Genomic DNA, 27215 nt, shown 5'->3' with positions numbered 1-27215 from the left:
TCATCCACAGACGAAGAAATTCTCAGCTGTTTTACCAAGGATGAATTATCCTTTTATTGTCGTTCAGCGAGTTTTCCCAGGGATGAGACCTAGTGCAATCGAATCTTTATATCATAAACCAACTATGTTCCAAATTTTGTGAAAATCGTTAGAGCCGTTTTCGAGATCCGTTGGACATAAATGAATATAAATAACCAAATATAAACATAAATAACCAAAAATAAAAATATTTACAGAAATTGCTCGCTTAATATAATAGGATAGCAGTTTGTATGAGACTCATTCACCTTCTAATTTGAAGAATAAATTAAGATGGACAGTTAATACTGATTAATAGTAGTAACAAAAGGACGGTTCTGGGACACAAGTGTCCCAGAACCGACCTTCACCTCAAGGTCACCCAAGTCGACCAAACCTAACCTCAAGGTCACCCAAGTTGACCAAACCTAACCTCAAGGTCACCCAAGTCAACCAAACCTAACCTCAATGTCACCCAAAACGCACGACTCATTCACCTTCTAATTTGAAGAATACATTGAAATGGACAGCTAATACTGATTAATGACTTGAAAAATTCTTCATAAAGTGCAAAATATTTATGGAGAGAAAGGAAAATGGAGAGGAAAAAGATGGTCATCGCAGTGATAAGGGCAAGAAGAGATCAGACTGGATGAGCAAGTAGAAAAACTGAAGGGTAGACGAGAAAGAATAGTAGAATAACAAGGGAAAAGGAGAGAGTAAAAGTAAAGTAATTCGGCAATAGAAGAATTGAAAATTTGAAGAATAAATTGCGAAAATTGAATATTGGAAAGAGGTGAAAGGAAGAGCATTGTCGGGAAACGTCATATTTGAGCGCACTACATTCGTTGAGATGTAACAGGCCAGTGGGTATGCCGCATTATCAAACCCTCGCTTCAGTCATAAACACGCGCCCTTTCGGCTCGCAATTGTTATAAGCTCCTCATCCTAACATGCCTGAAATTCCATTTAAGAACGATAGGTGTTTGTTTACAAACACGTTCTTGCCGCTCTGGTAAACAAGTTAGGCAATAATTTCAGCCACTTTTGTTTCCTCTTCTCTCACTCACACACATAACATCTCATCATCTTCCCTCTCTTCATGACTCCAATAACTGTATCTCTACTACTCATACCACTAATAACTGCTATCTTCTATTTTTGGAAGCGTGGGCGTCTGTCTATTCGAGAGGCAGACCTGTTAATAGCAGGACTCTCTGACAGCACTTTGTGTGGGCACAGTCTGCGATATGACTGACGAAATACACCTCAGAGGAGTCAAGTTCACCTCAATTAATTATTCTAGGCTGCAATAAAGGTTTCGTTGACCTATCAGGAACTCAATTTTGTCTGGTGAATCTGAAATAACCTACTCTCTGTTTTAGGCTTGTTCATAACTCACTCGTTGACTCTCCGTTGATGATTCTATTGAAAGATGTACTTGACATCGGACTGATGCTTTTCCTCGCTGCTTTTACTAAACTCAGTCATAACTCACAATTTGAAGTTGATGAATATTTAGCCTGTAAACAATCAATCGTTTGATTATCAAAGCACATGGATATCTTCTTTGAAATTCATTGATCATTTTATCTATGCTTATGGGTGGAGATTTATCTATATTAACGTTGGTGGAGAGACTATATTATAACGAGTGCTCTACTCTGATGATTATACAATACAAATAAATTCTATTTCCATTAATATACAAATAAAAAATCTAATCAATAAAATGTACATAATATTCAAAAATACCATAAATGAAATTTACTACAGATATAAATAAATTGCATTTTTTCGGAAATTAACCTACTCAACTATGGGAAACCCATGTTCTAGAGCAGGTGTAGTAGTAATACAATTAAATTTGAAATGGGGGTGCAAATACATTGGTTAAGGGAGCTCACATATTGTTCGAAACTATTTTTTCCATATTATGTCTTCCAGTTGTTGTGATCCAGTTTTTAACGGCGCATTTCAATTTTCTTGAGTTTTCTATTATCTTGATGTGTACAGGAAGTAAATTGTGGAGTTTTGGTGCTAGGTGGTTGAAGTGTCGTTGGTATGTTGCCTTCCTAGCCACGTTCGCGATAAGTAGGCTTTTATTTCTTGTGTTATGACAGTGGTTTCTGTTTTGAAAGCTTTCTGGGGTCATGTGCAGTCTGCAAATAATTTCTAGGGAGTAGAATTGTCTTGCGTCCGTCACACCAGACTCATTGTAGAGCTGGTCTGATGGATAACGAGGTGGCTTCTGCTTGATTATTTTGATTATTGTTCAATGATTATTGTTCAATCTGTTCAATGATTATCAACAGAATTAGATGAGAATTGTTATTTATCCTAGTTACATGGTAGAACAGTGAAGTTGTTCTATAAATTAGTTGTTCTCTTAAATCTATAAAGATTACTGAAAACTCTGTAGAACTGATACTCTTCTAGTGTTTTTCTTATCCGAGTAATCAACAGATCCTTCATCCTCTTCCAGATATGAGAATTGCTTCATAAGATATGATTTATAACGAAAATATGAAGCTAGCAATATTTCAATGCAATTCAATCCTCTACGTGATAATCCGACTTACTGAGGTTTATACAGCTCCCATTATGATGAAGAACAGTATTCAAGTCTTGAAAGGTATCTTTCAATACAGTGTAATCCTTAGCTGATATTTTATAGGATTCATTGGGGGTTGATAGGAAATCCGTGTAACTTTAGGGCTGTTGTGGAGATCTTGGGAAGGTAGCAATGCGAACAGAGTAGATTTGTGAGAGAAAGAGAGGAAGAAAGTACATGGCTGAGAAAGAGAGATAGGTTGAGAAGACGAGTGGAGAAATTGCAGAAGAGGAGTAATGAGAGATACAGCGATTAAATGACAAAGTGATACTTTGGTTTCAATAATTGAGGAATGGAGGAAAAAAGGAAGTGGAAAATAGAAGAGTGAGAGAAAGGAATGGAGTGATGTGCTGTTGAATTTCCGATTCAAACGCTGTTCAGATTAGACCTTCATCAACACACCAATTCGAAGAAGATGAAAAATTAGACGAATTAGGTAGAAGGAAGAGGAAAAGAGCACTGAAGTAGGAATTTTTGATGAATTAACGTGGAGCAGAAGAATACTAAAAATCAAGATGATAAATAAGTTTTTTCATAACTTTGTATTACAACTAGTTTCGGCTTTCAAGCCATTTTCAAGTTATTTTCAAAAATAGAAGTTGCACCAAATATGCTACCCTACCGTGGGTGAATGACCTCTCCAACATTCAATTTCAGGGTGGTCATTAATTTCGAAGCCTTCTCCTCAATTTTGAGGAGACCTATTTAGCATTTCCAGGTATTAAGACAACCAGAGGATCAGAAAAGACAGGCCCATTGTTAGAACGCATGCATGAATGCATAATTGTGAATGTGTAGTTTGAATGGCATGTGGGAAATGGCATGTTTCATAGGATGACGACCAGCACTTTTCAAGCATGGTTATTTCAACACTTTCAACCAGGAATTTTAGAAAGTTGTGCACGTGGTAATTGAGGATTTTTGACAAGCATGTGGCAAAACTAATATTCTGAGAGGTCAATGACAAGCCTCAATTGGAATTTAAAGACCTTTTTGTAATTGAATAAATAATGAAATATCAAGGGTAATGTAAATAATGATCACTAAAGCTGTATTTTGATACCGGTAATCCATATTATATGTTACATTACTCATGAGTATTAGGTAGGCTGTTTCTTATAATATAGGGTAGTGCACTACAAATAATTATGTATTAAATTTTTTAATTTTTACTGTAGACTACAATTTATTACTTTATGTGATTGATGTTATGTTACTATGTCACATTTGAATTTAGATTGATGTATTTGGCACTTGTGAATTTGATGCATTTATTCTCATTTTTGTATTGTTTGTTTTGTATTGGTTTTGATGTAATATTGATGTATATATTCATATTATCGGAGTTGATTAAATCTTTAAGAGAGTAAAGAATTATTGTATGTCTTGTTAAAGAATCAGTTTCATAGCTGAGAGTCAGGGAAGATAATTTTTTTCTTGAATGAGCTTCAGCCTATTTTTTTATTACAAACTCTAGATTATTATTCCTCTGAAAGAGAACTGCGAGTAATTAATAAAGTTTGAAGTAGAGTCCCCAATATTGTTAAATACTGGAAAGATAAATATTGGCAAGTAGTGGTGGTAGTCACAGATCCCTTATGAAGAGGAACCCCACACATGAGCGACAGGTTGACACATTAGGCTATATATGGAGGAACGAGAACGTCCCAAGCCAGTCTTGAAGAATTGGTCATTGAGAGGTGTCAAGTGTCCTGTGTTGAGGTATTCTCTGGGATTGGCAAACAGCAGCATCAGATGTCACAATTCATAGGAGAGTGACGTGATCAAGCTACAGTGAGTCTTATCATCAGTTTTATTCTTGACACATACTAGGATTTCAATTATTGATCTGTGACTCCACTAAAGCCAAAAATAGCAACAACCTTCCAGTTTCCTTTTTCAAGTAGGGTTTAACAAAGAATTATTAGTAATTTCAGAGGAAGAGTTTTTATTCAATTCCATAGATTTCAAATTTATTTTAAATTATTGCTTTTGAATTTCAGTTTTGAACATTTCTTGAAAGATTTAAATTCTATTGATAATTGTATATATTGATTTTAATTACTCACTAGCATTTCTTGGATTCTATGTTATTATCAAATTCAAATTGAAAACTTCATTTTCAATTTTTAAATTGATTACATTTTTGAGTAAATTTAGTTTTGAAGCTCTATTCATATTTAATTTTCTCTCATTTGTGAGGCTTCTCAGCATTATTGCAACTTTATTTCATTTTCGTCTATTTGAATTCTCAATATAGTTTAGCAATAACTGATTGATTTCTTGTTTTATTCAACAAATCCCAAATTCACGACCCAGAGTGAGAGTTTCAGGTTATGTTTATTTATATTTTATCATTTTACTAGTATTTATCTATCAACTATTATTTTCCTAGTCAAAAAAGACTGGGTGGCGCCCATACAGAAACCATTATATTGGCAAATTATCCATTGAATTTAATGAATTACTCATTATATGATTATTTTTAATTTCAAGTACTTTATGTAAAGAGCAAGTAGACAAGAGCTCAAATTGTCGCCGCCAACGTGAGGCATTGATTCTTATGTTAATCAATCGGATTTGTTGATTAAAGCAAAAGTTTTTTTTTGTTTTTGAATTTCCCTTAGTATTTATTTTTAGTGTCTAATCTATATCTCTTTCATATTGTTTATTATTGGATTAATTACGCTTATTATGCGTTTATTATGACATGTTCTTGTGGTAGTTCTTGTGTTCTTGTGTAGGCTATATATATTCTTGTGTTAAACTTGTGTAGTGGGGTAGAATATTCTTAAGTCAGTGCTGGGAATTATAATTGGTTAAGTTATAGTGAAAGTTTATCTTCATCAGTGGGCTCTATAGTACCTAGTGATATAGGACATGTATTTTAGGGTATGTTAGTTTATAATTTGAGAAATAGGCGTATTATTAATTCTGAAACCGAAATGGCTGATAGCGAGGGAAATCTTAATGAACAGTATACTGAAACTAGCGAGGGATATTCAGGTGACAGCAGCCCGGTAGATTCAGATAATTTAGAAGATAATTCTGAAGCCTCTAATGACCAAGTAGGGATGGGAGCAGTTAATGATCCTCACACGACTCAAACCCATGACTCAACTAGCGAGGGAAAAGAGGACCCATTGAAAATAATCATGGCAGGGTTAAAAGAAGAGTTAGGTGCCTTATTTCAACAAAATAGAAGAGAAATAGCAGTGAAATTGGACGAAAACAGGAAAGAGATTCAAGAAGTTTCCAAAGAGGTAAAAAATTTACAATCTCTCAAAACAATTGTTGAGAAGATACAAAAAGATGTAGGTTTTCTAGAGAAGAAGATTGAGAATAAGATTGTAGAAAAAACGGAAGAAATTCGTAATGAAATTTCTAAGAAAATCTCAGTAATTGAAAACACCGTTGAAAAAGTTGACGCGAGAATAACAACAGAGATTGCTTCAGTTAGAAGAGAATTGTCTGCAAAAACCGTGGAGATTGACAATGAGGCGTTAAAAAGAGTAGAACAAAGATTAGACGAGTTCCAGCAAGAGAAAAATAGGATTTGTGATACTCTAGAAATAGTCAGGAACAGACCTATTGTTGTAAATACGAATTGCCGTGGATTTGATGACGTTCCTAAGTTCGACAAATTCCGCGAGAATCCTATACAATTTCTCATAAAAATTAAGGAATATCTCCAACGAAACAGTCGTGAATCTTGGGCAGAACAGGCCGGTGTGATGGAGAAATCATTCGACAATCAGGAGGCAGCGTGGTGGATGATTGTGCAAACGACTATCACAACGTTTGAAGTATTTGAGGAGAAGTTTAAAGCAAAATTCTGGAATGAGAAAATACAGGATACTGTGAGAGATAGGATGAAAAATGGAAAATTTGTGAGAGGGAGAAAGTTGAATGCTAATGAGTATTTCATCAAACAAGTACTCATTGCACGAAATTTGGAACCAGCAATGTCAGAAGAAGAAATTATTGTAAAACTTGCTAAACACTACGGAGTAGGCTTGGAGAGTGCCAGATTTAATAGAAATATTAAAACGGTTGAGAACATGGAGCGGTTACTAGAAGAATGGACTGAACAGAACATTGATGCTGATCAGAAAGGTTTGAAAGAGGCTGGGAAAAAGGAGAACAAGATCGCCAATCAGAATTCGATGGAACGAAGCAACCAAAGCCCGAAGTTTGAGAGAAGGAATTACGACAATCAACAGGAACAAAGGCAGAATGATAATCGACAGGATAGAAGGAATTATGGTAATCAGAATTACAACCATAATAATCATTTCAATGGAGGTGGAAGAGGTGGAAGATGGAACTCGAACTATCACGAGGATCGGCGAAATAATGATTACCAGCAGAGTCGGAGAAATAATGGTGAAAGGAATCATAATAGAAGCAATGAGGATGTAAATAAGGATGATAAAACGGGAACCGCGAAAGTAGCTGAGAGCAACAAGACAAAAAACTAATTAATGTACCTGTGAGAGCCCGATCGCAGTGTCAAAAAGGTGGAGAAGGGCGACAAGAAAACTCTACGTCTACCCCATTAAGAAATTATACTGTAAATAGTATAGGAATAAGAACAACGACGGACATAGAAGAAGAATTATTAGATGAATATATTTCTGTAAATAAATTGATAGATGATAAACTAGCTAGAGCACTAATGTTGAATGTAAAAATAGGAAGCAAAAACATGAAAGTATTAATTGATACAGGATCAGCTGTTTCAATATTAACGAGAAGTAAATTGGAGGAGATAGAGAAAGAGACAGGAGAATTGAGACATCTTCCTGCGACTGGAATTTCTATTATTGGTGTTACGGGAATTAGAGCTAAGAAGATAACAAAGCAAGTTTTGATAGATATTTTTGTAAATAATAAACGCATGCCAACGAATTTCTTAGTTGTAGATAATTTGAATATAGAAATGATAATTGGAACGGACACGCTGAAATTGTACAGAGGATTAGTTAATATTGACACAGAGGAAATACGATTGTATATAGATGGAGAGTGGGTTACGGCGAAGCTTGAACAATTGACAGATGAAGAGCGAGAGATAGTAGCCAGTTGTCGAGTTGACATTCAAAGAAACGAGGAAGACAATAGGTGGAAGGACTTCTTAGAAGGGCAGGTAGACAGGGCGAGAGAGAACTATTCGAACATTGACCCTCAACCACTGTTAAGAATACTAGAACATCACAAATCAGTATTCAGAGAACAGATAGGTTGTGTAAAAGATTTTGAATATAGATTAGAGATAACAACTGATAAGAAATTCGTATGTAGAGCGTATCCCGTACCGAATTCTAAGAAGGAGGCAGTGAGAGCAGAATTGGAGCATATGAAAAAACAGGGTATCATTGAAGAATGTAACTCGGAATTTATCAATCCATTAGTGATCGTCGACAAAAAAGATGGATCAATTAGATTATGTGTCGACGCACGTAGTCTTAACAATGTTCTAGTAAAAGATCACACGACTCCACACACATTGATAATATTCTTCAACGTTTCCACAATAGAAAATATTTCAGCAGTATTGACCTCAAAAGTTCTTTTTGGCAAATAAAGCTCACGGAAGATTCGAAGAAATTCACAGCTTTTAGATTTGAAGGTAGGGTATTCTGTTTTCAACGACTCCCTTTTGGATTATCTGTTTCAACGGCGGGACTCGTCAGAGCAATGCAGAAAGTCTTAGGGGATAAGCTCTCAGATAAAGTCATTATCTATGTTGATGATCTTCTAATTATGACTGAGAGTTATGAAGAACATTTGGAAATATTAGCTAAGGTGTTAGAAGAGTTGAAAATAAATGGAATGACGGTAAACATTGAAAAATCGAAGATACTGAGAAAAGAAGTGCTATTTTTAGGGCATATTGTTTCACAGGAGGGAATAAGAATGAATGAGGCTCGTGTAGAAGCGATAAAAAATTTTCCCAGTCCAAAGAACAAGAAGGGACTACAAAGTTTTCTTGGTATGTGCAATTTTTATCGCCGATTTCAAGATAAATATGCAGAGGCTACGGTACCGTTTAAACACGTTTTGAGTAGCAAGAATACCTGGAGATGGGGACCACAGGAGGAACAAGCATTCCAGGACATAAAAGATAAATTCTTGGAAAGTGTCATGCTAAAACATCCAGACTTTAATAAACCGTTCATTATCACGTGTGATGCTAGTGGATTTTCGCTAGGCGGTTATCTATCACAAATTAATGATGAAGGAGAAGAGCAAGTGATAAGCTTTGCGAGTAAGACTCTTAATAAACAAGAAATCAATTACAGCACAACGGAGAAAGAACTGTATAGTGTAGTTTTTTGTTGTATAAAATTCCGAGAGTATATACTTGGAAACGATCTAACCGTCAGAACAGACCACCGAGCAATTACGTTTCTGAAATCATGTCGTTTGCCAGCGGGAAGATTGACAAGATGGTCATTACTACTAGCCGCTTACAACATCAAATGGGAATTTTTAAAAGGTTCTTTGAATAAGGCCGCTGACTGTCTATCAAGAGGTAATGCTGAAATCGCACAACAATTAGCAGAAGACAAGACGTATGAAGTTTATCGGCTCAAAATTGAGAGTACTGACTTGAGACGGAAAATGAAGAACATAAAGTCCTATCAACAAGATGATGAAAGTAGTAAAGAGATTATTCAATTACTACAGCAAGGAAATGAGGAGGTAGAAAAGCATCATCGTATCAGCGACGGAGTTCTATTCAGCCGAGTGGACCGGAAGCAAGAGAACTGGAAACTCCACGTTCCCAAGGTATTAGAAGAGCAGTTGATAATCGAGTATCACAAAATGCTAGGACATACAGGAGTTAACAAAATTTATCATGCTTTGAGAGAATCTTGTTTTTTCAAGAAGATGTATAAGAAAATCTATGCATTAGTAACAACATGTGACCTATGCCAAAAAGCCAAGTCAACCAATAGAAAACAAGCTGGACTCATGAAATGCATATTACCAGATAAAAAGTTACATCAAGTATTTGCCGATGTTTGTGGACCATTACCAAAGGCGAGATTTGGAAATGAATTTATATTCATTATGCATGATGCTTTCACTAAATATACAAAATTGTATGCAGTGAAACGATCTACAGCAAAGCAATTACTTGTCAAGGTACGGCAGTTCATAGATGAAATTGGGATCCCAGAATATCTTATTACGGATCATGGCACATATTTTGTGGGACGAGTATGGGTTGAAGAAATGAAACGTTTAAACATAAAAAATCGTTTAACGTCGGTATGGCACCCAAAAAGTAATGTTTCAGAGAGGCAATTGAAGGAAATGGGCACCCTACTCAGAATAATGTGTCATGAAAAACATAGTAAGTGGTATGATAATTTGAATAGAGTAGAAGAGATAATGAATAGCATTTATCATGAAGTATAGGTATGACGCCAATGCAAGCTATGTTTGGTAAAAAACCGGACAGACCACTGGAGGAATGGCTTAAATTTCCAGATGACAAACAATCAACGATGATGACAGAATCTCAACGAACAGTTTTGCTACGAAGTCGACTTGAAGAGATGGCGCAAAAACGTAAAAGAAGACACGACAAAACTATTACAAAGCCAGTCGAGTACAAAGCAGGAGATTTGGTCTTACTGAAAAAGACAAACTTGTCAAACAAAGAAGACAAGATTATCTCAAAACTTTGTTTGAAATATGAAGGACCATTTTGTGTTTTGCAAAAGAAATCAGAAAATTGTTACACGATAAACACAATTGATGGCAATTTAGTGGGCTCTTATAATGTTACAAACAGCGTGCAGATAGAGCATAAGTTGAAGGATGGAATAGGAATATGAATATGATTAATTAGTACCTATGTATTGAGTGGAAATCATATGATTGCTGGACTGAGTAGGTAATTGTATGATGGAAACTCAGTACAAACGGAGTATCATGTATATATCATGCCTCAATATATTGTAGTTGTATATAATATATAGCTTTGTGAATAAAATTAATCATGAATAATAGTGAGAGCTACAGTCTATACATGCCATCATCGATGACGACAATCGGCAATACATCTTGTTGATGAAAGGGGAAGTAGTTGTGTGAGGTCATTATCATTTTCTTTTGTGTATATTGTAGAGGGTTAGTTTTTTGTTCCTTTTGCGTGATAGTTTTTTTCAAGAAAGTTTTAGTCTTAGATGAGGGTTGATCTATATTCTAGAAAATTAGTCATTAAGAGTTTTACACATATTAGTATAAGCTAGAATTATGTACATACATTGTGATGACATTTGAATAATTATACTTTGTTTGATTACAGGCTATCATTGATGATTGATTAATTCCATGAATTGCATATAATTAGCAGTGTGTCTACAGGTTAATTTTTTAATAGCTGCATATTTGTAACGAGTGTATGAATATTATTTTATGAACTATAATCTGAGTGCTAATCATGTTCAAGTTACAGGATAAATTGTAATGGTGCATTTTTATTGAATTCCGATTTTCGGATTATGATTGTTCATATTGTGGTATTTTGATTGAGTTATTCAAAATTTGCTGTATATAATCAATTCACTTACAGGGTGATATGAATTTCTCAAGAAAGATTACTGACTAACTTTTGACTTATTAGACTACAGAACATTTTTTTGACTATTATTGATTAATTGTGTACACGTTTATAGGAATCACGTTTTGTATAATTTTTGTGTAAATTTATTTTCATGCATATTTTACCATTTATGTAATCTGATATAACATGCCTTTATTTTGTTTTGCACATCATTTCCAAAGAAAATAATATCCAAAAAGCGAGGGATTTTGCACCAAATATGCTACCCTACCGTGGGTGAATGACCTCTCCAACATTCAATTTCAGGGTGGTCATTAATTTCGAAGCCTTCTCCTCAATTTTGAGGAGACCTATTTAGCATTTCCAGGTATTAAGACAACCAGAGGATCAGAAAGGACAGGCCCATTGTTAGAACGCATGCATGAATGCATAATTGTGAATGTGTAGTTTGAATGGCATGTGGGAAATGGCATGTTTCATAGGATGACGACCAGCACTTTTCAAGCATGGTTATTTCAACACTTTCAACCAGGAATTTTAGAAAGTTGTGCACGTGGTAATTGAGGATTTTTGACAAGCATGTGGCAAAACTAATATCCTGAGAGGTCAATGACAAGCCTCAATTGGAATTTAAAGACCTTTTTGTAATTGAATAAATAATGAAATATCATAGGTTTAAATCACTGAAAATCAATTAGTAGGCCGAATCTATATTGTATTTGAATACCGGTAATCAAAATTATCTGTCACACATTACTCATGAGTATTAGGTAGGCTGTTTCTTATAATATAGGGTAGTGCACTACAAATAATTATGTATTAAATTTTTTAATTTTTACTGTAGACTACAATTTATTACTTTATGTGATTGATGTTATGTTACTATGTCACATTTGAATTTAGATTGATGTATTTGGCACTTGTGAATTTGATGCATTTATTCTCATTTTTGTATTGTTTGTTTTGTATTGGTTTTGATGTAATATTGATGTATATATTCATATTATCGGAGTTGATTAAATCTTTAAGAGAGTAAAGAATTATTGTATGTCTTGTTAAAGAATCAGTTTCATAGCTGAGAGTCAGGGAAGATAATTTTTTTTCTTGAATGAGCTTCAGCCTATTTTTTTATTACAAACTCTAGATTATTATTCCTCTGAAAGAGAACTGCGAGTAATTAATAAAGTTTGAAGTAGAGTCCCCAATATTGTTAAATACTGGAAAGATAAATATTGGCAAGTAGTGGTGGTAGTCACAGATCCCTTATGAAGAGGAACCCCACACATGAGCGACAGGTTGACACATTAGGCTATATATGGAGGAACGAGAACGTCCCAAGCCAGTCTTGAAGAATTGGTCATTGAGAGGTGTCAAGTGTCCTGTGTTGAGGTATTCTCTGGGATTGGCAAACGGCAGCATCAGATGTCACAATTCATAGGAGAGTGACGTGATCAAGCTACAGTGAGTATTATCATCAGTTTTATTCTTGACATATACTAGGATTTCAATTATTGATCTGTGACTCCACTAAAGCCAAAAATAGCAACAGCCTTCCAGTTTCCTTTTTCAAGTAGGGTTTAACAAAGAATTATTAGTAATTTCAGAGGAAGAGTTTTTATTCAATTCCATAGATTTCAAATTTATTTTAAATTATTGCTTTTGAATTTCAGTTTTGAACATTTCTTGAAAGATTTAAATTCTATTGATAATTGTATATATTGATTTTAATTACTCACTAGCATTTCTCGGATTCTATGTTATTATCAAATTCAAATTGAAAACTTCATTTTCAATTTTTAAATTGATTACATTTTTGAGTAAATTTAGCTTTGAAGCTCTATTCATATTTAATTTTCTCTCATTTGTGAGGCTTCTCAGCATTATTGCAACTTTATTTCATTTTCGTCTATTTGAATTCTCAATATAGTTTAGCAATAACTGATTGATTTCTTGTTTTATTCAACAAATCCCAAATTCACGACCCAGAGTGAGAGTTTCAGGTTATGTTTATTTATATTTTATCATTTTACTAGTATTTATCTATCAACTATTATTTTCCTAGTCAAAAAAGACTGGGTGGCGCCCATACAGAAACCATTATATTGGCGAATTATCCATTGAATTTAATTAGTTAATCCTTATTTGATTTTTTTTTTAATTTCGAGGTACTTTACTTAAAGAGCAAGTTGACAAAGAGCTCAAAGTATAAAATTATTTATCTTTCAATTAACAATTCAAGTAGCCCTATTGAATTACTTTATTAGAAAATAAAAAATCATGATAATTAATATGAAAAATGAATTATGATGGCAAATTGAATAAGTAGAGGAAAAGAAACAAAAATAAAGAATGGAGAAGAGGAGAAGAGGACTTGGGAGTAGAAGAAGAAAGACGGCGAAGTATAAAAAATGAAAAATATGGAATGAGTGAATGAGTTTAAGGAACCTATTTCAAAATTTTAAAACCTGAAGATGGTGTGGATCACTAAAACTAGTTGTTATAATTTATTTGTATTTTAAATATATTATTTTATTAATTTCAAAGAAGGGTACTATAATATTCTATTTTATGAAAAAAAAGTTGAAGGAAAAAGGGAGTTGGAATGACGAAAACTTGACGGTGAGAGTCGAGAATAAAGAAGAAAGAGAAGATAATGAGAAGTAGCAGCATGAAGAGTAAGATGGAAATAGGAATAGTATAGATTGAAATGAAGAGAGAAAAAGATAAATAAAATGGGAGTTGATATGTCAATGAGAGATGAATTGGAGAATTATGAATGAGGAGAACTTGGAGATTACGAAGTGAATAGTCAAGGGGGAGAACTAGAAGTAAAAAGGAAAGAAGGAGAAGATTGATAAGGAGGAAGAGAATGATAAGGAGGAGTAGTAGAAGAATGATGAGGAGAAGAAGGAGAAAGGAAGAAGAACGAGAAGTAGTAGGCACTCTAAAACACACGTAGAAGCAGTGTGTGTAATTTCTAGCATTGCGTTGACCTATCGGTTGATATCTTCTCATCGACTTGACTTTTATCGTTGGACGGTTCCGAACTAAGACCAACTCGAGAGATTTACGGCTGGCCTCCATTTTCTGCTCTTATCATCCTTTCTATTTTTCACTTCTTCTTTCTCTTCTTCTTCTTCGTCTTTCTCCACTCCGCAACCAACTTTTCCCTACACTCACCTCACGTGTTCGTATGTTGTGTTAAGTGTTCTTTGTAAGTTTCGCGGAGCATTTGTTCCAGTTAGTTTCTGCACAGCTCTGCTAGATCTCGTGTCTATTTCCTAGTTTTTATACTCGAAAGTCTAATGTGAGGAGTTCTCGACTGTTGAGATGAGGATTCATTCTCAGTGGTTTCGTTTCATCTCAATGTTGGAAGTAGATGTCTTTCAAAAGTACAGACTGTCTAGACGTTCACACCAGAGGAAATCCATCAGACAAATTCCAGTGGCCGTATTTATGGACGAGATTTGAACCCATAAGTGACATTTGAAATCTCATTTAAAAGAGTGTTGGGAATCCATTCAAATAATGAATGTTGTGCAAGAACCATGTTTAAGAGAGGATGGCAAATAGGATCAAAAAACTATCTTTCTATGAAACATGGAAAATTCATGTTGAAATGAGAAAATATCTCATAAATGATAAATGATATCATGCGGACTAAGATGAAATATGTATGCCATTTAATATGTTGTGAATAAATAAATGTATTTGATTGGTAGATTTTATTGGATATATAGAGATAATTCTGTGGAATGATTCAAGATTAACGAATTCACGGGTACGACTATTCAAACTTGAGTCCCACTCATTTAATCAAAAACTTTGCTTTTAAAACTCTTATTCACCGATATCAGAATTTATCAAAGGGGTTAAGCTTCAAATAATAAAATGGCTCTTCAAATAAGTTTAGTAAAAAGTAAGAACAATTAAATTTAAACTTTAATATCAAAACATGGTTGAGGACCGTTTTACTTCAGGATTTTAGACATTTAAGAAAAATTACTTCATCTTGTAAGTTTGAAATCTTGATGCGGAGAGTTCACTGACTTTACTGTCAGGGGATGGAATCAGAGAAAATAAGATTATAAACTTCATGGAAGGCTATAAATGTGAATAAAGATGCGCCTTATACAGTAAATGTGATAAGAGGTAGGTTAAACATGGCACTGGTTAAGTTAGCAATTTAGCTTTATGGGCTATAATGACATGCTTCTTCTTTATGGAGCTAGATGCATCCAAAGTAGGATGTGCTCCCACGCTTGAATCTGCGCCACAACCCTCTTAATAACAACGCAATCTCATCCACGCTTGAATTATCCCTGAAGTTTTCAACTGGAATTCTCTAGTTAGGGAGAGATCCTTGTTTTAGTGCTCACAACGAGAATTTATTGGATAGGTACCGTTGGATACTTTTTATTGCGGGAATCTTAATGCCAATTAGCGCAAAAATGCAATTAAAAAAAATTGGTGGATTTGATAGCAATTTCTGATCAATTGCTTTGTTTGTAAGAACATTGTTTTTCTGTTTTCAGGATCGGTTGCGGTATATTTTCTTCAGCACGTTTCATGTTAAGACAAAATATATACTATGATAATTTGAAATATTTTCTCGTGTTTTTCAATGATCATACAAATTTTATTATTATGCCTACATGTGATTTTAAAAGATGTGATTCATAACTTGAGAATTGATTTAAACCTGTGACAATCAACAATTTTCAATGTCTGTATAATAGAATATTACAAATATTATTTCTTTAAAACATTGCAGCACTGTAAACGAACTTGTCGTCAATTCTTGTTGCAAAATTGATTGATGAGAAAGAGAGAGAGAAATGAAATCCGTTCTTTTCGTACCGTAGTCCAAGCCTTACTTTCTTCAAACTTATAATTTAACTCATTATTTCACATGCTTCCTATCTCTTGAACTATGCTGCTAACATTAACTCCTAGGGTACTAAAAATAGAAATATCCAATTGATGTTATTTGATCAACTTATGATGATATATCTCAAATTTTATAACCAAATCATTCCCGTTCAATTATCCAGGGATGGAATAGAATTTCTCATTCTCACTTGTTGCAAAGCCTATTACAATAGAATTGCACACATGACACATGACAAAGAATGGAGATCATAAGCATTATAGTATTAGGAAGTTGAAAAAATCAAAATTGAAGAAAATAATTTTATAATTCATTATTCCATGATTCCTTGTTTTCATTTCTCTATTATTATTATGAAGAGAATTAGGTAATTCTTTATTAACATTCACTTAACTTTGAATTTTCTCGGTCATTCTCCTGTGTGGGAGTCTATGATTCATTTGAAGAAAGATTATGGGTGGAAGAGAAAAATTGGGGAACAATACGCCAGTTTCATTTGCTTCGAGACAGACATTGATTTAGTATGCTCTTCATTCTGAGCTAGAAGAAGGCCAATCTGACATTTAAACTCCAAGAGTCTGAGAAGGGAAGCATTTTTGATCTTATTAGCTCGGATAGTCGGTTCCAATTGGATTTCTTGAGACAATGAGTAGTGGAAATGAGTTTTGGCAACAAGATTCGCTGCTTCCTCAATTTGACATTTACAGCTCTAATTTAGTTGATTCTCCATTACCCTTTTAATGCAGTTAATCCACTGAAATACTTCATTTCATTCCCTGTTGATGACTTTTGAAAAGATTTCATCTACATTCTCTGTTGTCACAGGTAATAAAATATTGAGAAATTAAATAGTGTAGAAATGTATTGTTATCATGTAACACATCTCGGAAATTTAAGGCTGTGCAAAGGCTAAAAATAAACTTTCTACTCGTGATATTTTTCAAAGTTTTTCGGTTTTTCGATTGGACGAAATTTAGAAAATGTAAACCAACTCGATCACCAAACCTTGAAATTACAACATTTTCCATAGAGCTTCCGTAGTAGCTACAATCATCCTCATTATCGACGGAAAGTCAAAGTTATATGAAGAATTATTGTGGGACATGAGTGGTTATTGAGGACCGTAGAGAATATTTCAATGCAAAAAGAATACGGCGCTCTTTGTTAGTGAAGTAATTTGCCAGTCGTACGAGGAACGTGGTCCTCACCTCACCATGACATCAAATTACGGCTGAACTTGTTCAAATGGTTTAGCCTGGGGCTTTTTCAAAATTCGAAACGTAGACCTCGCGGGCAGAAAAGATTAGCAGTCTTAATTAAATTCGACGTCTCTCGGCTATTCCTGTTAGTCCTCTTTCTCTCTTTTTATCCATTACAGCTCTTCACCCGTTTCGTCTCTTCTTTTCTTGATTATTCTACGAATGAAGAGTGCTCAGGAGCTCGCGTCTCGTGGGTATAGACATTTCCATTTTCTCTTATCAACCTCTACTCCCTCGGCAGTCGAGGAGATTTTGTTCGTTTCGACTCTTGTGCTACGGCTGCTGTGTTTGTAGATTGTCGATGTACGGAGTTGGCCCCGATAGATTTCTACCTTTCAACCCCCCTCACTCCCCACACTTACTCGATAGCCCCACATTATTTTTCTTCCACTACTGAACTCACATAGTGTAGCTGCAAGGGCTACTGACAAAATGCGGGGCTTGAAATTACACTCGCTTCGATATTGATTTTGGAAATTCACTGGCAAAGTTCAATTCCAATGAGTGAATTATTCATCTTCATCAGCAATTCTCATCGAGCTATGTATGACTGCTCTTGAATTCCTGACACAATTGCAGAGACCAAGTGTCACCTCAGTAATATTTTGAGTTGCTAATAGTTGTAACAAAATTGTTGTTAATTATAACAAAACTTACTCATGAAAAAAAAATAATAAAAGAATCAAATTCAATCAATCATTGAACTCACAACTTGATACCATTGAATCTCTGTGATATTCTGATCATCCCAAATTCTTTTACCAACGAAGATTCGAATTTATATGAAGGATTTCTTGTTCATATTGTGTGAAGATTTCTTCAGAGGATTTACTAATCTTAGGTACTGTTCGAATTGAAGCAGAGGCTATTCATCAGGTTGTTCATCAGGTATGACGTGTTAAGATTTATATCATCTAGCTTCTTGCTCTGATCCCATTTATTTGGGAACCACAGCTTGGCTTCGAGTCTGGGATAAAGAGATATGCAATCAAATCAGGTTGAAATTTTAAAAAGAGGACACCATCTCTGAAACTAATCCGAGGAAGCTAAACACCGCACACAACTTTTCTTTCGGCTCCGCGGCTAGACTTAGCTTCTGTTTGTCTTTTTTAATTAGATTGTATCGCTCTGGCTCCGGCTGTGCAAAAGTCCCTTCGAATCAGTTTCATCCATCTCGGTATAAATTTCTGCAAAGTTGTCGGCTTTGTTCTCAGTAATTATTCGTGAAAGAGAGAGAGAGGATGAAGGTTGAAGAGAAGAGTAATATAATATACGTGGAGAGAGAAATGGAAATCAGACGAACAAAGGAGAGAGACTGTTTTGGACCTCGAGAAAGCATCGCAGTTGGTATTCAGTGCTACGATTCTCCAGAAATGGAAGTTCCAGCTCTGAATGGAGACTTCACATGCAATTTCAACTCAGAAAGAGTTATTAGTTCCTGAGGAAGCATATACTTATTGGCTACTGTATTCCAATTTGCCTCGGTAGCAAAATCTATTATTTCACCAGAACTGTATGTCAACTGCAGATAGTATCAACAACAAATATATAACATAAATACTATTATAATAGGTTTGGAAGCGAACGTTCAAGTAAAGATCACATTGCAAATGAAAATACAGCGTGACTCACTATTGGTGAATGTTCAAAACCGAACATTCAACTGCAGATTGTATCAACGAAGAAATCATAACTTACGAATTGCCATTAATAGAAGTCTGAGAGCAAGCAACTCATGTGCCTTGAATTGACAAGTTTTAATTGATTTGGTAAATAAATATGAGAGACCTGATAAGAGATGGAAAATATACTCATATACAATTCGAGTCGAAAGCAGGATTCTTCACAAATAAAAATATTCAGAAATTATTCAATCAAGTTGAGAAGTAGTTACATGCATAGGTGTTTGAATGCAGGAGCTAGAATAAGCATTACAGTCTGTTATCAGCAGATACACTCTCTGCAAAAGTTGTCGACTACAAAAGACTTGAAGCAAAATGTTGATTTGAATTTCCAATTATGATATTCAATTGATGTACTGAAGAATTCTGAGTATTCGAGCATGCATGGAACGTTGCCTCAAGCTACACAATTAATTACATTTTCCTCGGACAATAAGGAAAAATTGTTAGTTTCCACTTCATAGAAACTTAGTTTCCACCTCATAGGAATGTTAATATATCATCAACATTTGAATCGTTTCTGAGAGTAGATCTTGTATGGCAATTTCTGCAGTTTTCCGTTTGTTTTTATTGTGTTTGATTCTTGGAAATTTGGGAGTCGAGGGCTCTTGAATTCTACAAATATAAAATGTTCAAACATTCACTTAATTGTCAGCAGTGAATAAAAAAATATCTTGAATATTATCTGCTCTGAGAGCAGATGAGGTTGAATACGTTTTGGTGATTGGAATAACTTACAAAATGTTTCGATTTCAAGGTCTTCCTGAATTTTTTGAATTTTCCAGTTCAATTACTTCTTTGAATCTAAAATATTAGCTTACCGACCTTCGAAGAAAGCAGGAATCCATTCATACTTGAAAGCTTTTACGATCAAGAAGGCTTCTCTAGTTTGATACTAGGTGTCGTCATTCCTCTTATGGATCAAAGTCTCTTGAAACCAGGCATTGGACATTTTCCAAATTAACCATTCAACTGAAAAAACTGTCTAGTGTCAAGCTAGTGTCTAGAGTCTGTCTAGCTTCAAGAGTATTCTTGTTATGATTGAACCAAATTTAGATTTTAGTGATTCCTATATTGGTGACGTGACTTGGTTTGAAGAATCTAAACAATTAATCCTTATGGAGGTCAGGTGTACTTTTAACAAACATTCTTATAATGATCAGTGTACTTTACCATGCTTTAAACGAGTCTCATTACCCTACGATATGACATACTAGCAGCAATTTTTACGGCTGCTTGACATGCTCTCCATTTCCTGATTTTCTTATGGAAAATTAGTTCTCTCCAGGAAATGGGTACACGAATAGTATGTCGGAGCTGTTATGATGCAAGTTTTAACAAGAACTGTGAATGGAGTACTTCATTTCGAAAACTCCTGTTAAGCACTGCATTTTATGTCACTATTTTTACTCGTGAAATGCATTATGCAGAGGTGTATCCTTCATGACATAGACTTTGATGGAAATTAGTTAGTCGCCGTAAATAAATTAGTTTTTGTACCAGACTTCTGGAATCTCTCCAGACTATAATATTCCGCATTATATAGTAGATAAAGTATCTATTATGGATAGTGTAGTAGGTACCTGTAAGCTTGCTCTAGGTATTTCAGTGGCACAGTTGTATAGTTGTGGCATAGGTTGGAGTTGAGAACTAATATACTGAAATGAATATATAAATAAAGATATACAGAATTAATTCTGGTACAAATTTAGCTAATTTGTAACTTGCAATATTGAGGTTGTGGTTCTCCAGTTGTATAGTTGTGGCATAGGTTGCAGTTGGGAACTAATATACTGAAATGAATATATAAGTAATATAAAATGAAGATATACTAAAATTATTCTGTGCCTATACCCTATTACCTTTCAATTGAAGTGTTTCCTCATTTCCTCCACTGTGACTTGCCTTTCACTTTTTTCAATACTCAGATCATCGCTTACAAGTTCTGTATCCAATAACATAACAAACACTGTTCAAAACTTTCTTTAAATTCAATGAAACTTGGGAAGAACTCCCTTTTCAATCCTGGAGCTTATAATTTCATAAATACAGGTTCGTCAAACTTACATCAATCAATCAATCACATACTATCAAATTCAACGTTTTAATTATCCTATCAATGCAGATGTTATTCATTCATATTTGATTTGGAAATAATCCAGCTTCTTAATAAACATTGGACTGATGGAAATCTGCGACTATGACTTTTCTCATCAATTATTATTAATAAACAATTTCATAGAAGATTGTTCAAAAATCGCTATAAGAATTTTGTAGCAGTTAGTCTCACACAGAGGGCGAGCAAAACGGTTATATGAGTTGAATCTATATATTCATTGTTCAATAACATTTAAAAAATGAAAATCTAGGAGAATACTACTACTCGCTAGAATTTTCCAAATCAGAACATTGTTACTCAAATTACAAACCAACGTTTGGGTAATTGACGGGTATACAAGGTATGTGTTTATTTTGGAATAAAATTGTACACGGGAATTCTAACCTTATCTTGGACTGTGTCTATACCTATAAATATGGAAGAAAATAGCACAGGTACTACCTTATTATTTATCTACCATTGTAATAGCATCAGTGTCATTCGTATCGTAGATAAATAAATAAAATAAGAATAGAAAATTAAAAATAATGATCAAATAGGAAATAATAACTCTACGTCTACTTGAATACAGAAAAAAATTACATTAAAAAATTGAGAAACTTCAATTGTTGTATCGTATAATGTGGAAATCATCAAACAATATGGAGTAATATGTTCCAATATGAACTACGATCGAAATTTGCGCTTCTAACTCATGTAGCACACAAGGACAAGACGATTGTTCAATGAAACGTGTATCATTTGGAATTCCTTTCATTTTTCCATCTTGAATTTAAAAATTGACTCATCAGTCTTCCGTGCTTCCAAAGCAGGCGATAGCTGGTTTTTCAGGCCATAAAGTACGCTCGACAAAGGGGTTATAAAATAATATTAGTCATAAAGAAGTCTGAAGCCACTTTACGGCTCAATAAAGCAGTGTCAAGGTCAGCTTGGTTGAAGACAATCATAAATTTTTCAGTTGATTTCCCAAGGGGTGGTTTGCTCGCTGGAAGGCCGGCAATCGTGCTCTAATAATGAACGTAGTGCGTGATAGGCATTTCACAAATTACAAATCTCGCCTTTTATCAATTATACGGCATGTTATTTACAATGTACTTGAACTACTATTGATTAAGTAGGCCTTTATCCTTGAGTGCCTTGTTGACTCTTTATGTCTGAAGTAATAGCAAATTATAGCATTACACATGAACAAACCCGGTATTAAAAGTGCGTGTTGAGAGCTCAACTTTTAATCAACCCGAGCTGTCTTCCTTCAAGAACACTTTCCACTTTCATTCTAGTCCTAGCTAATAAATGGTTAAGAAACAAATGTGCTGATAATGTGCTATCCCGGCTATGGCCATCAACACTTTTCAAGTAAAGTGATAATATTTAAGAGATAAAGTGTCGGTTGCACAAAAGCCGGTTTTATTTTTATCGTAATTAATCTCAGAGGTTTTTTTTGAGAAGAAAGATTCTATAATTGGTTCTCGTGATATCAATCACGATTAAAATTCAACCGGCTTCTTTGCAACCGGGCTAGAGTGAATCACATGAGATGAGAAATATTGTGCTACACACGACCTCTCTTGTTTGAACCTTAATACGACGTTTTAAATCATCGCTAATTTCAATCCCAAAATCTCCTTTATAATAATATGTCGTAGACATTTTGGCAAAAGCCTTGATACCAAGATTTGTCTGAAGTAGTTCGATTTGCCTGGATTTCACGATTTGTAACAGTATACATATCTGGGCAAGGAAAATACAAGACGATGTCGACCTCTATGGGATCATACAACAAACCTTGTTTAGCCCGTAGTTTTTGAAAAAGTCAGCGAATCAAAAATGGATTGTTATCCTACCCTCTCCCCACACCTAATCTAATCTCAAGGTTCCCCATTCTCATGACCTTTCAAGATGAGTTTGACACAATTTTCGTCTATCTGTATACTTTCAAGTGTAGCATCTCTGTTTCGATTCGATGCTGATTGTCTTTGCCTTTGGTATGGAATTTTGAATTTGATCTTGTCTCAATCACTATCTCTGAGGGTGTTTGGGATCGTAGATAGATGACTGCAAATTCCTTTCAGCTTCACTCATGTCATATGAATGCAATCGTTCTATCAAATCGAATTGAGGCAAACTTTTCGATGTCATCCAAGCTAACCTCTGTTACCTTTCTCTTCCCTCTCCATGTCTTTCCTGCGATTGTGTGTTTACAGGCGGCTAAAACTGTTGTTCCTCCAATAACTTTCACGTCTTCAACAAACCCAACAAAACAAACAGCTGCGGTATCGGGCCCGCCTCGTTTGTCCTGTTCAATCTACAAATGTCACGACAACGGGCATGGGCCATCCTATTGCTGGCGGCGAAAGTCAGCCAAAATAAGAAGATAATGAAAAGGAAAGGGAAAGAGTGATTCATCACCTGCGGGGATCACATCTGCCGTTGCTATCCCTATTCATTAAATTTTCTCGGCTGCCCCAAGGCAGACCGCGTTTTTCCACCTTGTCTCATCATTCCACCTCTCGATTAAGTTCTCTTGCCATTCTGCTTTGTCCCATTTTTCCGTGTTTTCTACCTCGAAAGGAGGGAAGAGCAGCCAAGCTAATCCTGTTTGTGGCTCATAGCAGTGCGTGATATGCATCATATTCTACCTCTTCTTCACTTTCTTTCTACTTTTCCCCATCACAATTAGGTACCGACCTTTTTTGAGCATCGATCTCTGGAGTTTTCTCTATTAACTTTAACTTGTTTATTTTGCTTTTGATTAAGCTCTGCATCTCTTTTCTCCTTCAAACATGTGATCTATTCTCAATGTCTGGCTTACTTTTTTTTGTTTGGGATATTTAGAAAAATTCCCATTTCTTTTAATGACTTGTATTTTTGCCTTTTTCCTTCATACATGTGATCTACTCTCCATGTCTGGCTTCTTTCAAATTTTCTTTTTGTTTGGGATATTTAGAAAAATTCCCCATTCCTTGTTTAAGATCTCTATTTTCTCTTTTTTTTTCCATCCTACATGTGATCTATTCTCCCTGTCTGCCTTCTTTCACATTTTCTTTTTGTTTGTGATATTTAAAAAAAATTCCCATTTCATGTTTAGGATGCTTCATGGTAACTGAAATATATCATCTGTATTTATCCTCCATCAATGGGATTTGAACAATGAGATTCAATTCAATTCCAATTACATAAGTATTCAAGAAAAAGTAATTTTTCTACTGTACTATTCTGTCCTCATCAATTGAATTGAATTTTCAAGGTTTTACGACATTAAAAAAATGAAAAAAAAAATAAAAATAGTAAACAGATTTGAAGTTCGCTCGTTATAGAGAAGCTCTATAATTGAAGAAGCTCTTCTGAATTGAGAAGTAAGCATAGAATACAAAAAGTGCATTTTGATCCCTCAATACCATACTCAAATGTATCATTAAGAGCTGATTTGATCTCTAATTATGGTTCAATTCAGCACCTCTATATTTTTCACATTCATCAAATATAAATAAAATGATAACCCAACATGATCGATGAGTCAAAAAGAAATTATCCCCAATTATTAGAGGAATTAACATGTGAGAGATACTAACTTATTTGTCTATTTTCATTTATATCGGCATATTGACAAAACCTGATAAGGGTTTCAATGAAAGACTTAAAAAGGTTACAGTGAGCCAAAGCGTCGTGCATTGCAATTGAAATTGCCTCATAAAGTCAATTACAATATAAACACTTGTTTCAAGGCTTCACAAACTAAGTCGGACTCAAAATAGCTCAACTTCATCTGGCCTTTGAGATCCCATCGACTAATTATAATGAGTTGACGACATGTACGCCGACTGGCTATTGGTTATCCATGTGGATGAAGGTCACACCAAATGGTGGATGGCGCTGGGTCAGCTTCAAGTCGTTGCATCGTGCGTTCAGCTCCATTTCAAAGGATGTGTGTGTGTGGGCCGACTAATTAATCCTCATGGTGTTCATTAGAGTGATGGGCCTTGTTACCGCGCAAATGGTCGCTAGGATGAACTGTCTGCCACTAATGATTGAAACATAGATCAAGTGATAGAAATAGAATTTCAATAGAGACATTATAATTTTTTTGATGTACCTTCTAAAAACTATAGGAAAGCGTTTTTCTGCTGCGTCCATGTACCAACTTGAAATTGGATGTAGAAGGACATGGGTGTAAGCAAGTAAGTCAAGAAACCTTTACTGCAAGAGGTTCTTGCTTCTTCACATGGTTTATCAATTAATTTATGGAGTACATGATTATATGATTATAGAATGATTGGGAAAAAAATAGGGTTGGCGTTCACTGCTTTATTCCCGAAATTTTATAAAAATTGATTCAAAAAAGATTAAGTTAGAAAATGATTTAAAGAATTCATATATGCTTATACAGTACTATACTTTTTGTGTACGTCATTGAATGTGCGGTTCCTTAAACTATGTTATTACCAAATTCCACTGTATTATAGGCTTCTTTTTCAATTCAAAATTTTCTGTTGTGAAGCTGTCTGTTAAATGAAGAACTATTAATTTAATACATCTACACTTGAACCGTTAATATCGATTGGAACAGTTTTAAATAAGTTATAAGTCTGTGGTTCATTTCATGAAGATTAATAATTATGCACAATAATGATAAGAAACAATAAACTATCAAATGTGAAGCTCACTTAATATAAAATCTATTAAAACCTACATTACAGTATCAATATCCAGAATAGCGATCTGTGAGTTTCTAAAGGGGTTTGAACTTATAAACATTGAGATCTTGTTGTAGTACTAACTGAAGCTCAAAATTACTTCTTGACAAGCAGTTTAATCGAGAATAGAATATATTAAGTAGTATAAAATAATAATATATTGGATTAAATGTGTTCTATCTTGTCTGATTATATTAGACCCATGATACGAAGTTCAACAAAGTTGATCATTATGGAAATAGAATGAGTGAAGACAGAAGAGGAAAGAATTGAATTGAATTGAGAGAGATGGAGATTAGAGTTATTTATTTGGAGTCTAGAGTTCTAGTTCAGAGAGAGAGAGAGAAACTGAGGGTGTGAGAGAACAAGACAGTAATACAAAAAAAGGAGGATGGAATAAAACGATCATTTTCATTTTTGTCAGAGGAGGGAGAAGGAAGAAGAGAGAGTAGTCTAGGTGCAAGGAAGTGGTAGCAGTGATAAAAAGAGATGGAAGTAGTGCAACAGTTCTTGCATAATTGGAATTACAACTACCACCCTTATTTCAGAGAGTGCACTGAAAAAAGAAGGGTGGTGGTGTTATAAGTGAATGAGAGAAGAGCTTTTTCTGCAGATCTTGTCTATCTGTTTAGGGTGATAAAAAGAGAAAACGTGGAGAAAATAAGATAGGGGTAAGAGAAAAAGTGCGAGAAAATAAATGAGTGGAGGGAAAAGCAAGATTTGTTAGCATGCAAATCAGCTTAACTAGGTCATGCAATGTAAAGTGCATCTCAAGTACAACCAGGGATGCTCTTAGTTCTAATTCTTCTTCCTTATAGTTTATAGGTATTTTGCATTCAAATAGTAATGCTGTATTTGTTCTAGAACAGATAATAGGGAAAATTCCAGGTATAAAGATAATGTTTAGATGAATTTCAGATAATTTTGAAATAAGTAAGTAAAAAGTGAGTAAGTAAATATTGAGATATTTCTGATGATGCTTCTGAGATATTCATAATTCATACATTTCTGAACTGGAGAAGTCCAATATTCCCTGAAGTAACTCACATTATTCCCCAATGGAACTCATATTCAGAACATCTTGAACCGAGTATTTCAATAGAGTTCAGATAATTTTAATAAATATGTATTTCTGAGATATTCTGATGATTATTCAGAATTCAGATATTTATTAACCGAGGAAGTTCAACGTTATGTAAAAGCATATTCCAAGTGTAACACTTTCAAATCAACTATTGTCAAGTCATGTTACCATGATCAAATTGTAAGAGACAGTCCAGGGTAGCTGTCGGGTCTGTTTAAACTGCAGTTGACTGGAAGAAAATTCTCTAGAAAACATTTCAGATTCTCGTCC

The 27215-nt window shown here is 34.6% G+C and overlaps 2 protein-coding genes across 3 annotated transcripts in view; both read left to right on the top strand.

Moving 5' to 3' along the window:
• LOC120353263 (heparan sulfate glucosamine 3-O-sulfotransferase 1) overlaps positions 1-27215 on the top strand; it is a 196216-nt gene that overhangs the window by 20171 nt on the left and 148830 nt on the right. The window lies entirely within an intron of this gene.
• Positions 5161-8726, top strand: LOC120353262 (uncharacterized protein MAL13P1.304-like). The gene is made up of 2 exons (XM_039436261.1): positions 5161-7161; positions 8609-8726. The coding sequence occupies exon 1, from the start codon at positions 5527-5529 to the stop codon at positions 7111-7113; it is 1587 nt and encodes a 528-aa protein (XP_039292195.1). The 5' UTR covers positions 5161-5526; the 3' UTR covers positions 7114-7161; positions 8609-8726.

Source organism: Nilaparvata lugens, chromosome 10 (genome assembly GCF_014356525.2).
Source record: "Nilaparvata lugens isolate BPH chromosome 10, ASM1435652v1, whole genome shotgun sequence".
In the NCBI taxonomy this organism is placed as follows: Eukaryota; Metazoa; Arthropoda; class Insecta; order Hemiptera; family Delphacidae; genus Nilaparvata; species Nilaparvata lugens.
Note: the sequence above shows the minus strand (reverse complement) of the source record. Positions and strands in the feature narration are given on the sequence as shown.